The sequence below is a fragment of the Octodon degus genome, unplaced genomic scaffold, assembly GCF_000260255.1.
Source record: "Octodon degus isolate 3935 unplaced genomic scaffold, OctDeg1.0 scaffold00002, whole genome shotgun sequence".
Taxonomy (NCBI): domain Eukaryota; kingdom Metazoa; phylum Chordata; class Mammalia; order Rodentia; family Octodontidae; genus Octodon; species Octodon degus.
In genome coordinates, this window is record NW_004524578.1 from 24,080,407 (window position 1) to 24,095,257 (window position 14,851).

General features: G+C 49.2%; 1 protein-coding gene across 1 annotated transcript in view; it reads right to left on the reverse strand.

Annotated features, from left to right (window-relative positions):
- The window catches only part of Arnt2 (aryl hydrocarbon receptor nuclear translocator 2), a 179,425-nt gene that overhangs the window by 69,366 nt on the left and 95,208 nt on the right, over window positions 1-14,851 (reverse strand). Inside the window, exons 6-8 of the mRNA XM_023710888.1 lie at window positions 9,055-9,157; window positions 4,750-4,815; window positions 4,135-4,220 (exon numbers count right to left, since the gene is read on the reverse strand). Of these exons, the coding sequence (XP_023566656.1) occupies window positions 4,135-4,220; window positions 4,750-4,815; window positions 9,055-9,157 (255 nt within the window). The remainder of the gene's footprint in view (window positions 1-4,134; window positions 4,221-4,749; window positions 4,816-9,054; window positions 9,158-14,851) is intronic.

A 14,851-nucleotide genomic window follows, 5' to 3' on the forward strand; every position in this document is an offset into this window, starting at 1 on the left:
CAAATTGATGTATATGAATATATGTGTGGGAATATATATCTATATAGAAAAATATTTTATGTGTACATAAAAAACTTTGGATTTTGGAGCATTTTGAAGTATTTTTTGAATGGAGGGATTCCTATTACCTATTCTATAGGACTGTTGTAATTAAACGAGCTAATGTAGCTAAGGCATTTATAATCATGTCTTACACATAGAAAACATTCAGTAAGTGTTCGTATTACTGTTACAGTTGTGTGTATTTAACAACTGATTACTATATCTGTGATTACAGAAAAATTATCCTTTAATTTTTTTTGTGGTACCAGGGATTGAACTCAGGGCCCTGGGCTTGCCAGGCAAGCACTTATTCTACTGAGCTATCTCCCCAGCCCTTTAAAAATTTTAAGCAATATCTAGAACTTACTTTATTTCTGAATCAGCCATGCTATGGAGAAAGGAGCTGGCACGCAGGTTAGAGGTCAAGTCTCCTAGAGGACAAGGAGGCCACACTCTCATGGGCAGGGCAGGGCAGCACCAAGCATCTCAGCACAAGAGCACGTACACAAGAGGTTCCTGTGCCAGCCAGGGGGGTGTCCTGGGTCATCTGGCCTCCTACCAGTCGCCCAAGTCACCACTATCAAAAGGAAATGCTAGAGATCAATAACACTAGCAAAAATGAAGAGTGAATAAAGAGTGAACCCAGTCAAGGAAGGAATCCAAGAGCTTGAAGATGTGTCCTCTGAAAGTCCCCACAACGACATATAAAGGGGAGGACCCCAGAAAAGAATGCTCCAAACCTGCGGTATAATTTTAAAAGGCAAAAATATGTATAAAAGATATGTGTAACTGAAACATTCAGAGAAGAAAGCTAGAATGAGGAAAAAGAACGGAGAAATCGTGTCTAATAATTTCCTAAAATTTATGATAGACATCAAGCCATGGATCCAAGAAGCTTAGAGAACAACAGGCAGACTTTAAAAAATTCTTAGACATATTATATACAAAATGCACAAGGCCAAACATAAGCAGAAAAGCCCACAAGCCAGAAAAAATACCTCATCATCCTTACAGAAAAATGCAGATGAAAATTATGCAGACTGTTCATCTGAAACAAACAGGGATGCAGTAAAATATTTAAAAATTTGACAAAAGGTTAATTGCCAACATAAAATTCTGCATCCAGTGAACTTACCTTTCAAATGCAAAGAATAAACAAAGACATCATGAAAACAGAAACAGCAAATTCATAACCAGTAGAGTTGGCCTGCCAAAGATGGTAAACTAAATTCTTTTGGAAGGAGTGATAGAGGTCTCTCAGCTCTACATAAAAAGAAAGAACATCAGTGAAGGAACAAATAAAGATAAAATAAAATGTTTCATATTGTGTGCTCTTTTTTTTTTTTTGGTACAGGGTCTCACTATACAGCTCAGACCCATAGTGATCCTCCTGTTTTCAGCCTCCCCAGTGCTGGTATTATATGTGTGCGTCACTACGCTGGGTCTCAGTGGCCAGCTCAGCACACCCTGGGGGTGGGACTGGCACAGCACATGGTGCTAGGGATCAAACACCGGTCCTGCACTTGCCTAAGCAGGTGCTTAGTCCACTGAGTTATCTCACTGGCCCTTATATTTGCTATTCTTAATTGTTCAATATGTCTGTTGAGGGTAATAATAGTAACAGTGGATTGGGCAATAATCATTTATGGATAAGTGAAGTCAATGAATGTGATACTATAAGGGATGGGAAGAAGGAAGAATAAATGCTTTCTTATAAGGCACTTGTGCACTCATGAAGTATATATATATTATTATTTTTTTATTTTTGAGACAGAATCTCGCTATGCAGTTTGGGCCAGCCTTGTGCTCACTTTCGTAGCCCTCAGGCTGGTCACAAACTCACAGTGATCCTCCCAAATGCTGGGACTACAAGCATGCTCCACCAGGCCCGGCACAGCATGTGGGGACAGGGATCGAACTTGGGACCTTGTGCTTGCCAGGTAGGCGTTCATGCCTCCGAGCTATCTTCTCAGCCCCTTATTTTTCTTTTTAACATGGATTTATATTAGCTATCCATGTATTTGGCTTTTTTTTTTTTTTTTTTTTTGCGAAACTGGGGATTGAACTCAGGCCCTTGCGCTTGCCAGGGAAGCGCTTATTCCACTGAGCCATCTCCCTGGCCCCTAATGTATTTGAAACTTGGACAAAAAATAAAAAAGAAAATTAGAGAAATATAGTTGATATATTAAGACAGAAAAGAAAAAAATCATATAGAATATTTAATGAAAACAGGTATAGGCACCTCAGGCGAAAAAAAAAAACAGGAATAGGCAGAAAAAAAGAAAAAAAGAACATGAGCAATTAGTAGAAAACATGGTAGTTATTAACCAGACTATATAAACATGTTAAATGTGAAAGGTTGAAATGTACCAATTAAAAGACACTGACAGAATGGATGAAAAATTAGATCCAACTCATGTTGCTTATGGAAAACCCATTTTAAATATAAAGACAGGTCAATACTAAGTTTTTTAGAAGCTGTAGAAGTTATATTATTTTCAGCTGAAGCAGAATTCAGAATGAGAAAAGGTATCAGGGGTACAGAGAGACATAACACACAGGAGGCAATTCTCTAAGAAGACACAATAATCCCTAACACACACCAAACACCAAATACCTAAATATGCAAGGCCAAAACCAACAGAACTGTGTGTGAGAAGAAACCGGCTAGCACACTAGTACACTTGAGGGCTTCCATACCATTCATTGGGTAACCGATATATTACAAAGGCAAAACAGCAATATGGATGTAGTCACCCCTAGCAGTACTATTAGCCAATGTGCTACCTGACATGTACAGAATACTCCATCCAACAAGAGCGGAACGCACAGCGATCTCACACGGACATAGATCATGTACTGAGATATATGACATTCTGAATTACATAGGGTGACACTGTATATCTCTTTCTGTTCAAGAGTAAGTTCATGGAGCTGGAGGCAGAGCTGGGGTGGGGGCAGAGGGTGCAAGTGGTTGGTACACACAAGGCCCTGGATTTGATCCCCAGTTAAAAAGTTTTTGAGGGGGCTGGTGAGATGGCTCAGTGGTCTAAAGCACCTACTTAGAACAAGCTTAGCAAAGCACAGGGACCGCGGTTCAATCCCCCAGCACCACATACCAGCCAGCCCCGCCCCCTGGTGGGCTGAGCTGGCCACACACACACACACACACACACACACACACACACACACATAAATAAATAAAATTTAAAAAAAAAAAGTTTTTGAGGTGTAACTCACATGCTATAAAATTCACCATTTAAAGTGTACACTATAGTGTACAATTTAGTATATTTATAGAGTTGTGTGATTGTCACCACTATATAATCTTACAACACCTTTATTCCCTCTCCAAACCACAGCACTCATCAGTCATTTCTCTCTTCCCTCCCTGCAGTACCTGAAAACCACAAAGCTACCTTCTGCCTTGATGGATTTGCCTGTTCTGAGCATTCCTATAAATGAGGTTATGTAATATGTCAGCTTTCGTGTCTGGCTACTTTCACCTTGCATGATGTTTTCAAAAGTCATCAGTATCCTATCATGTATCAGTACTTTTTTTTATGTATTTAGTATGGGATGTACAGGGCCTACAGGGTTTCACTAGGTAGATCAGACTCATAGTCATTCTCTTGTTTCTCAGCCTCCCAAGTGCTGGGATTACAGGCACAAGCCACCACACCCAGTCTCAATCGCCTTCTCAGTGCACCCCAGGGGTGGAGCCGACATGGCAGGCCAGGAGGTCTGTCTAAGCAGATGCTTTAATCCGCTGAGCTATCTGGACAGCCCAGTACTTTATTTTTTTATACAGCTGAATAACCTTCTACCATATAAGCAACCACATTTTATCTACCCCCTCTGCATTTTTAAGGTTCCAACCACCTCTGTAGTATTAGCTCTTTTTAGAACCCCTTGTTTCAGGTAGCAGAACTTTTTTCTGATAAGAAAGATTACTGTGTTCTAACCACAAAGGAAAACAAGGATATTTCCCCGACTCTTCTTCTATGATACTATCTTAACAGGATAACATGATTAAACATAAGCAGAATCCAAGCATCCATGCCCTAGAAAGACATTTGCAGCTCTGCTTACCTGCAGGTGGCCAGGCCTTGATGTATCCTGTGCAGTGGACCACAGCATATTGGGCTTCACCTTCTTTCACAGGGCCAAGGCCATTCCTGTAGAAGGGACACTGTGAAGCTGTTTGTATCCCATGGTGTGAGCCAAAGACGTCCATGATTCCTTTGGCATCTTTCTCTGCCATTGGGACTTTGACTCCTGACTTCCCAACACCCTCTCCTTATGCTCCTGTGTGGTCTAAAGTCTCAAGCGAGTGCCCCCACAGCTCCATCTCATGTGACACAGGCACCCTGAAGCACAGCCCCTTGGTCCTTCTCTACACTGGGCCCCACTTCAGAAAGGGATGCTCCTCTGCATAAGAGTTTGAGCCATAGACCACACAGTCCCAAAGCACACATCAGAAAGGGATGGTGAGGGCCAGGGATAGAGCTCAGCAGTACCTACCTGGCAAGCTCAAGGTCATGAGTTGTATTCGTGATATCAGGAACAAAAGAAAGGAAGGAAAGAAGGAAGGAAGGGGGAGAGGAAGAGAGAGAGAGGGGAAGGAAGGAAGGAAGGAAGGAAGGAAGGAAGGAAGGAAGGAAGGAAGGAAGGAAGGAAGGAAGGAAGGAAGATAGGGATGCTGACCTGAACCTTTTCCTCATGGTGGTTATTCTGTTTAGAGGCAGGTGGTCCAGTGGAGCATTTCCACACCTAGGAATTGTCACAGGTATTAGAATGGGTGAGGACCGAGTAAGCTTATAAAACACACCACACTGCTGCAGATGGGTCTTCGCTGGTGCTTACACACTTATCCATGGCCAATTTCTTTCTCAAGGGCAGACACAAGCCCTCACACCTCTGAATGTGGATGTGTGCCTGCTTGCAAAGCACACAGCACACAGGCATTTCCACGTTCGGCCCAGAGCCAGAGGCCTACTGAGTGACTAGGAGAAGCCCAGTGGTGCGCAGACCTATGGTTCATTTTTGCAGAATGGGTGACTCTCAGGAAACAAGGCGATGATGGAGGCAGTCTCCTCAAGCCTGAGCAGACACCAACTTGAGACAGATGCTGAGGCACAGGTGCACCTTCGCAGGCATTAGCATCCCAGCCGCAGGGACGTTCCCTCTCCACAGGTTCTGGCCCTAAGAATACTGGAGAGCTGGCCACTGCTGCTGGCCAAGAGGAGCCTGGGACAGGGGACAAATAGGTACTGAGCCAGGCCTTTCTGGGGGTCCCTCTCTGGGAGCCAGGGTGTGTAAGGCTCGCCCTGCCCAGTCTGGCAGGGATTTTCCTGCCTCCCTTCTTCGTGATGCTCCCCTTACCCCAGGCCAATGAGCTAGGCCCTCAGCATGGCCAGGCTGGGATGGCGGCGTGGTGTTGCCTGCCTGTCTGGTGTACTTCCATTTCCAACCACATGGCAAGCAAAATCCTGGATGCCTTCATTTCCAACTGGCAAAGATAGGAGTCTAATTATTCTGAGATCTTGGTCAGCTGCCAGCACTGGCGAAGTTTCCACAGCAGGATGAGATCGTGACATTGCTGCTCAGGGCCCCCGTGGGGCCCTCTGCCCTTTCCAAGTGGGCCATGCCCACATCTGGCTAAAATGAAGCTGTTTAATTTGGAGAAAGCTGTGCTCTCAGCTGTCAGCAGCACTGTCCACCTCCCAGTCAATCCAGGCAGGGCAAGGCTGGCACTTCTAAGAGCGGCTTGGAGCCCATTCCCCAGAGCATGCACCCCAGGGCAGCAGGGTCAGCATGGATCTGGGCAGCAGGGCTGTGACAACAGACTGCTAACAGATGGGATCTGCATGGCTCAGCCAAGCAAATGAGTCAGGAGAGAGCTGCTGGGTGGTACAATGAGGACCTTCCCTCACTGGGGCCTCAATGAACGCCCCAAGCGGGGTGGGCACTCACTCATCCCCAGAGCACTTCAGGCCTCTACCAGGTGAGTGAGAGGCAAGCTGCCCACAGGACTCCATCCTGAGCTAAACAGAGACTGATGCCACCCCCAAGCTGCCTGGCGAGCTGAGGCAGGTGATGAAGGGGACTGCATCCAAGCCCTCTGCAGAGAAGCACAGCAGAGGAAGGGACAGCTCTCCCTGGACCTGGAGGTGGGGGGCTATTTCTCATGGCAGGGAGCCACAAGCCTCTGCAGGTTTCAGGGCCCAGAGACTGTCTGCCGTTAACACAGCAGACACTGGGAAGCTGAAGGGCCTTAACCTGTAGCTAAGCAGGTTTTGTTTAAAATGTGTACTTCTTTAGAAGATTACTGTGAAATGGGAGAAATATTTGCCCTTCTACAATACCTATTGTGCTTTGTAGTGCCTAAAAGCTGCTCAAGCAGAAAATCGTGGTGTCAGCAGCAAGTGACAGAGTAGGGTGACATGAGGGAGTGTCTCTACAGCGCAGGGCCTGCGCGCACAGCATCCTGGGGCTGGCAGCTTGGCAGGGCAGGGGGCAGAGCAGGCTGACTCTGGGCTGGGCGAGATCCACATAGATCCTTGCCTTGTGGTCAGGACAGGTGCTCAGGGAGCACATGGGGGTCTGTGCCAGCCTGCCTAGGGCCCCAGGAGGCTCCTGGAGGAAGCGATGAGGTCCATGCGCAGCATGGCCCCTGTTGCTCTCCCGAGATCTAGCAATGGATCTTTAGTGCCTACACTGAGCAGCAGCACTGGGCAGCCAATGGGCTCCTCCCATCCTGGGCCTTCCTTACCCATTTTTGGACCCTTTGTCCCATCCAATTGCTCTCGTCTCCTCTCTGGCTCTGGTATCCAGTCTACATTCACTTCACAAGTGCCCTTGTACTCATCCTAGGGCCACACCCTCAGGTGCCATCACCCGGGCCCTGGTGCCTCCCTTGGCTTCCAGAATTACCATCCAACTATCGGCTTGTCTTCTCCATTTCACTCTCAGATACTCACATCTATCTTAGCAGGCTGAAATTTCCCTCCACCCCAAACCTGCTCCCCTGGTCACCCTTCCTGACGCAGTAAGTGGCAACTCCATTTTTCCAGCTGTAAGCAAACGCGCCAGCCTTGTCTCTGACTCCTTCGCTTTCTCACATCCTTCCTGCAGGCCAGTGCCATCTCTGAAATACAGCCCAAGTCTGAACTCTTGGTGCACCTGCATTACTATAGCACCCTCCTCGCTTCCTCCCTGCTCCACACAAAGCCAGAGCAATTTTTAAAATGTTGTCCAGAACAAGTGACCCTTACCATCAAAGCCAAAGGACCTCCATCTCGTCTGTCACAGCTGACATCCAGGACAATATGACCCACCATCTCCAGCCTCTTGGCTTTGTCTCTTCCCCCTATGCTCACACAGTACCTCTTCCTTCTCCTCCTCCTTCTGCTCCTCCTCCTCCTCCTTCTTCTTCCTCTTCCTCTTCCTCCTCCTCTTCTTTTTTGTGGAACTGGGGATTGAACTCAGACCCTTGTGCTTGCCAGGGAAGTGCTTGTTCTACTGAGCCATCTCCCCAGCCCCTGTACCTGCTTCTGAGGCTGCAGTCTCTTCACTGTCCCCTGAACACGCCAAGGACATTCCCACCTCAGGACCTGGGGGACCACTATTGCCCTACTTGATGTTCTCTTCTACAGATCTATCCCATCTCATTCACTTGCTTTCTTCAGGTCTCTGCTCAAAGGTCCCCTGATCACTCAACAGAACATGTACACCTGGGCAATGCCTACTACTCCGACTTCCCTCCAAAATCTGCTCTTCCTCTGTAGCACTCACCACGACCTGACATTCTGTATAGTATCTGGCTCTTCTGGCTACCCCATTTTTGACTCTCTCAAAAATACGTTCAGTGAAAGCCATGACTCTGTCTGCTTGGATGAACAGACTCTCCAACTCCTTAACCATTCCCCAGGGCAGTGGCCCTTGGTAGCAGCTTGTTGAGCAACAGACAAATGAATGCATGAGCGAATGGATAAATGGCACAGCCGGTGTCACTGCTCAACAGTCCCATGGGACAGGCACATCTGTCTCATCCACACCCCTCTGCAGGCATGGAACTAAAGCTACTAGGGAATCTGAACTGGACTTGAGGATTCAACATCCTAGTTCTGTCTTCTTTGGAGACACCGCTAGACTCCTTGATGACTCCAGAGTTCAGACTCTCCAGCATTTCTTCAAAAATGATGAGAATTCCACCAACCATAGAACAAAAATATTTGACAACAATATTGCCTTTGTACTGAATTTCCCCTGTCATTATTCCCTAAACAACAAAGTACAACAGCTACTTAAATAGTACTTCTGCTGTATTTGGGTATGAAAAGTAATTAAGAGATGCTTTAAAGTATGCCAGAGGATATGTGTGAATTATAACAAATACTATCCGAGACATGGGCGTCTGAGGGTTTTGGTGTTGGTAACAACTCCTGGACCCGATCCACCATGGATACAGGGGACAACAGTATGTGCAGAAGAGCCTGCTAGGTGTCAAGGAGGCAGGCAGAGTTATAAATCAAAGCTTCTATTCTCGGGTCATTATCACTGATTCATGAAGCTAAGATAGTTACACTTACAGTATCAATCAATAATGAAACAGCAATTTCAACGGTATGCACTGCCACAGGAAAAACAAAAGTAAGTCTGGATTCAGTAGTTTCAACACAAACATCTGGAGAGAGGTGGAACCTTGGAGAGGCTGGACTTAAGGAAGGCCTTGAGGGAGGGGCAGGAAGTCAAGAAACGGTAGGCAGGGGCTATGATCTGAGAAGAGGCAGAAACTGGTACACACCAGACTCCGAGTGACGGGCGGAAGGAGGGAATCCTTCTATGGCAAACAAGAGCGAATGCCTAGTCTGGGGTCAAGAAGATTCAGTCACTGCAGTGGAGCTAAGCAGCACATATGACCTTAGTAGAACTGAACCAGGCTCAGAAGGGCAGGTTGGTAGGCAGGACCTCCCTCCCGGACGCTATAGTCCTGGAACCCCGACAGACCTCATCCTGCAGATGAAAGAGCGCCGTGAGCCCATGCACATTCTCATGGATGACTGCTGCCCCTCTTTCTTGACCGTCCCCGTCTTCAAGTCCAGGATCCGCCCTGAGAGAAAGAAGGACACACATGTCATGCTGGCTGAGGCCCGGGTGGCAGGCAGGGGTGAAGCCACATGAGCTGTTTGCTTGTTCTTCAGCAGGAAACTCCCACCATGAGGCCTGGCAAGTCAGAAGGCCTTGCTGCTTCCAAAGTGGTCTACACTGCCATCTCTGCTGTCAGCTCATCGCCTGAAGCCACTGCCCAGACTGCCCCCACACACTGCGGAGACAGCATCTGCCAAGGCCACCAACAGCCTCCTCACTGCTGAACCCAAAGAGTGTGTTTCCTTTATTTTATCTGACTGCACTGCTGAACTTGACACAACTGCACACTGACTCCTTTTCAAAACTTCCCCGGCTCCCTACACAGCCTTTTCTAGTCTTTCCCCCACTAACCTTTCAGTCCCCAGGGCCTCCTTCCTCTGCCACCCCAGCCACCTTCTTGCTTTCTTTACATCTGTCCCCATGCAGTTTCACCCACTCCAAGCTTTTGGCAGTCACTGCAGGATGTTAACCACACCATACCTGCACCTCCAACAGCAACCCTTCCCTGTCCTTAGATCTGTGCCGCTCCCCCAAGCACCTGGCATCAGCAGGCACACCACCATGGACATGAAAGCCCAGACGGTCTCTGCCCCTATCCTCTCCCTCCCTGCTGGACACAGGCCCTATCTGGCCACCCCTTGCCTGTGCCACACCCTTCTCCCCTATAACAGGAAGGAGAGCTGAACCTCAGATCATGCACCCCTCAAGCCATGGGGCTCTGTTCCATGTTCTCTTTCCATTCTGCAATTTTTAACCTCCCCTTACCACCGCTGACATCCTGGCATTGACACTGGTTTTAGGAAGTAAACCAGACGTCACTTGCCTTCACTAGCCTGGAAGTCCCTGGCCTCTTCTCCACATAGTCAGGCTCTGCTGCTCGTGGCCACTGCTGCAACTGGCCTTCACTCGCCCGCTCCAGACCAGACCACAGGGCTCTCCAGGCACCACACTAAATAAACCCCAACCAGGTTCACTACCTCATCCTTCTGGGGAACCTCAGTGGCCCTCTTCCTGGGGACCTCAGGCTCCAAGGAGGGCTGTGTGCTGTGACAAGACGCCCCTTCCCAGCAAAGATATGTTCCTTTGGCCCAGACTTCACGGAGGCTCCTCTGAGTCCTCTGTTTGACCAGGCTGTGCTTCTAGCTTTCTAGGCTGGGAAGGAATCCTGCGCAGCCAGTGCCAGGCACGGAAGGCTAGGTGCTCAGTGTCACACTGCTAGGGAAGGGACTTAGGAGCTGGGCCCCGTGAGAGGCCCAGGTCACTGGGCTCGTCCACAGGCACCGTGGGATCCCCGCTCATGCCATCCTTTTGCTTCTGGACTCCTGCTCAGCCGCATAATCCTCCCCCCACCCACAGCACCCTTACTGATGCCAGAAGTGGGCACCACCCAATCTTGGCCTGGTATTGCCCCAGCCACAAAACAAAATAAACCTGTTCTACGTAAGAGTTCATGGCCCCTGTCACACTCACAGGAAGCTAGCTGCCTCACATAGCTGGGCCGCCCCGTCCCCCATCCTACGCCCCTTCAGCAAGGATCTCCTGAGCCTTGCTCCCACTCTGCTCTGGGGCCCTCAGGGCCCCACTGGCTCTGCTGGAGGCTGAGTCGAGGCCAGCCTCTCCCGACTCAGAGCCCCCTACAGTGAACCTGCATCTAGAGTCCAGGGAGCACCATGAACCTGGACGGCACAGCCTTTACTCAGGTACAGCTAGGTTCTCGCAGAAGCGCCTGTATGTCTGCCTGTCTCTCGGGCACCCACAGAGAGTCTGAGTGCACAGCCCCAAAGCAAATGTGGCCCCTGTCCAAGCTGCCCTTTGTCAACAGTCCCTGTCTTAGTCACCGGCACTACTGGCACTCAGGCTAGACATTGCCAGATAAGAGCACGAGCTCCAGCCCTCTGGCCTCACCTTACATCTTCCTCCCTCCCTCCCTCCCTCCCTCCCTCCCTTGCTGTGTGACCCTCAGCCTGCCACCAAATTCTCTGTGCTTCATTCACATCTGCAGTGTGAAGGTAACCACAGCATTTCCTCCACACAGCTGTTACGAGCATCGAACGGGTTAATATTACAAGGGACTAAAGCTGTGAATGGCCCCCAGAAGAGCTCTACAAATGCTTTTTCAGGGAGCTTATGAAGACTTGCTCACCTCTTCTCAGCCCTCAGCATCCTGTCAGCCCATCTCCCGTGCACCATGACCTCCGCCCTCACCCACAGCACCACCCTTCAGCCCCCTGGCCTTGTCCCCTGGGCCCTCCCTCTACACAGCTACCCTAAGTCTTACCAAAACCATGGAGAAGTGAGCAGGATCATGGCAACCCAGCACACAGGAAAGTGATTCAGTGCAGCTGGCGTGCAATCCGTGTGGCCAGCGGAGGCACACGATTGTGTCACAGCTCCCTGGAGTCTCTCCCGCTCTCCCAGAAGTCCCAGCAAGCCCGCATCCTGCGGCCTGCTGCTCATCTCCAGAGTGGCCCTCTCTCTCCACAGCTCCTCTGCTCTACCCCTGATGCTAGCACCCTTGTCCACTCCACTGTCCTCCCCTACCCAGGTGTCACCTCACCTGGCACCTCAACAGGCCAGACACTGAGCTAGACACAAGGAATTAAGCAGGCAGGACCATCTCATTCTAGTGGGGGGAGGGGAGGAAGGGAAACAGATTTTCAAATGGAGGTGAGTGCTATGGATGGCACTGAACAGAGCAGATGTGGAAAGGAACCCTGAACCCACTTCTTTGGAATACACAGACATCAAAGGGTCTTGGGGGAGCTGGCTCCCCTGGCCATTCTTCCAAGCACATTGTTTGACATGACAGGCCCAGATCAACCCATGAGCTTGGGGCCCTTAAGGCTTGGAATGCACGGCCTTCCCTGAGCACAAGGACCCAGGCTGGAGGACCCGCAACACAAGGCCAACGGCAGTGCCAACCTGGTGGGTGTGCGCAGGAGGCCAAGAGGGTAAAGTTAGCTGTGACTCTACTGCTGCTGCCCGGCTTTGACACCTGCCTGTCTTCTTCACAGACACAGTCTTCTGTAGCATAAACTGTCACTTGCTCTATCATCCAACAAAGGGCAAGCAGTTTCGGCTGTGAAGCAGGCCGGCATGCCGGCCCATCAAATTCCAAAGTGTGCTCTGAAAATAAATCACAGCTGTGCAACACATGAGCGGTGGAACTTGAGGAAATGAAAAAACACATCTCTGTAATCGCTGCCGTGACCCCAAGAAATAACGGCCTCAATGTTTATTTTTCCACGCGCGTCTCCAGTTTCCTCCACACCAGGAGCCGCTTTCCTGGCTCCCGGGAAGGAAGCACACCTGACTCCAACTAGTGGGTGTGTTCCCGAAGGCCTTGTTTGAACTGGACTTGAGATAAAAGTATGAGTGGTGGGTAAAGAAGGCCCTGGGCACAGAACCCTAGTGGGGTGGCTGTCGGGCTCCCTGCAGCTTTCATGCGGCCCTGTTACGCACCAGACACTCAGTCCAGGCTCGTGTAAAATCCTCCCAGGGCCTTCTGAGCCCTGAACTCATCTTGAGGATTGGGGAGGACTTGTTCTTCTCGAGTCCATTTCCAGGCTGGTCCTCTCTGCATCCTGTCCTTCCCTCCTGGAGGCCCTAGTTTTGGTCACGTCTTCCTTCATACTTCTCAGGCCTGTCCCACCTGTTCCTCTCCCTCCTAATCTCCCCTCGGGATGCATGTGGAAGACCCTCCTCCACCCCATTCCACTCGCCCCACAGCCTCTCCATAGCCCCACTGGGAACCTCTGGCCCTCTGCAGCTGCCCCGAGGTGACAGCTTCCCCCAACACAGCCAAAAGCAAGCAGTACTCTGGATGCAGGGGAAGGAGCACAAGTCAGAAAATTAATAGGCCTCCTCTTTCTGGGTAGAAGGGCAGCAAGTTCCGATGGCTCCTCACACATCAGCCATGGGGCTGAGCAGATTGCTCAATTGCTCAGCCTCAGCTTCCTCAACTGGAAAGTGGAGCAGATGGTGCAGAGGACAAGAGTACGGAGCTGGTGGGAGGCAGCCACCTGCTCTGAGCACCCTGGGCCGGCCATCCTCTCCCCATACACAGCGCCGCCTGGGGCCAGAGGGCAGAACTCAGGCTTTTAATTTTTCTCCTTAAAAATGCTCTGTTGCCCTCCAACTAAGCTACTGTGATCTTTATAGAAGACTCCCCCTCCTGCCACAGGTGGACTAAAATTCCAGATAATCCACTCCAGAGGAAGCACTGTTGATACTTAGGAGCTCTTCCTGTCAGTGCTTTTCCAGCACACATTTGCTCTTCATTTCAGTTTACAAAGGTCTCCTGGCAACGTTTTCCATTCACGTCCCTTGCCATAAACGCAAAGATTTTATCACAAGCCCATTGCAAAGGATTTTCTAAATGCAATTCTACGTGGGTCATTTGCTTTTGGGAATTTCAGGTGTTTCCATGTCTTCCATACTGTGAACTGTGCTGCAGTGAACCCAACTTACAGTGGTTTCCCCACCATGGAACTGCTGCATTGAACAAGGACAGTGTCTGAATATTTTAATGCCATTAATACCAATATCTTAGTCTACACCTAGACGACCCAGTGAGTCCTACTGTGAGCATTTTATTGCTATCCTATTCTTCTAAGCCATGAAATGTGAATAAAAGTTATGACCCAAATCACATCGAAGTTTTTACCTATAATTTTCTCCAGGACAGTTGAAAGCACAATGCTCAGGGACAGGGGGCAGCAAGCCACAGCCTAGGGCTCAGAGCTGACCCACCCTCTGTTGTGAATAAAGCTTTATTATAAAACAGCCATGCCTACTTACTTACGTAAATACAACTACAACAACTTCTCTATGACAGAAACTCTACGGTCCCCAAGCCTAAAATACATCCTACCTGGCCCTCTACTAAAAAACATTTTCTGATTCCTGCTTCAAGTAAACAATCATAAAAATTCTGTACCAGAACATTTTTTCTATGGGTGGAGACCCCTTCCTAATTATTTTCAGTAAGCTGATTCTTAAATATTATTTTGGTTAGTAGTAACTTTTTAAAACGGAAGAATCAGAAGTTTGTCTTGGATAAGACCACAAAAGAAGACTCTGTGCACATAAAAATGCTCCCCAGGCTACAAGCAAAATACAAATATCAACTGGAATTACTTCATCAAAAGAGTCCTTACGAAAACTGGAAACATCTTATCTTGATTAAAAAAAGAAGGAAAACCAAGCTAGCAAGGGAAGGAAATAAGACAAAAAATGTCTAGCAACGAAAATAGGACAATGGTCCCAGGATGGACAATATCGGATGTAGTTCCAAAGATGTGTGCCTGTTGAGATGGGGGCCTACAGGCTGGAAGATGCTTTGGTCACTGTTCTAGTGACATTGTGTTCTCAAAGGCTGACCCCAGCCATCACTCCAGCTGTACACACAAACACCCCACCGGGCAGAGGGACCCCAGCAGGGGTCCTGAGGCCCACTGCTGAGCCAACTCCGGAGCCACGGACTACATCCAAAAAGAGATGGGCCGAGTCCTAGCCCAGGTCCGGTGAGTGTGTGGAGAGCTTCCTGCTACCCTGCACCGGTGGGACCAGTCCCAGCCCAGGCGTAGCGTGGGCCGGACCCTCTCCCACCCCCTCGGGCCACCCCCCACAACTCCGCCGTACCTCCCCCACCCCT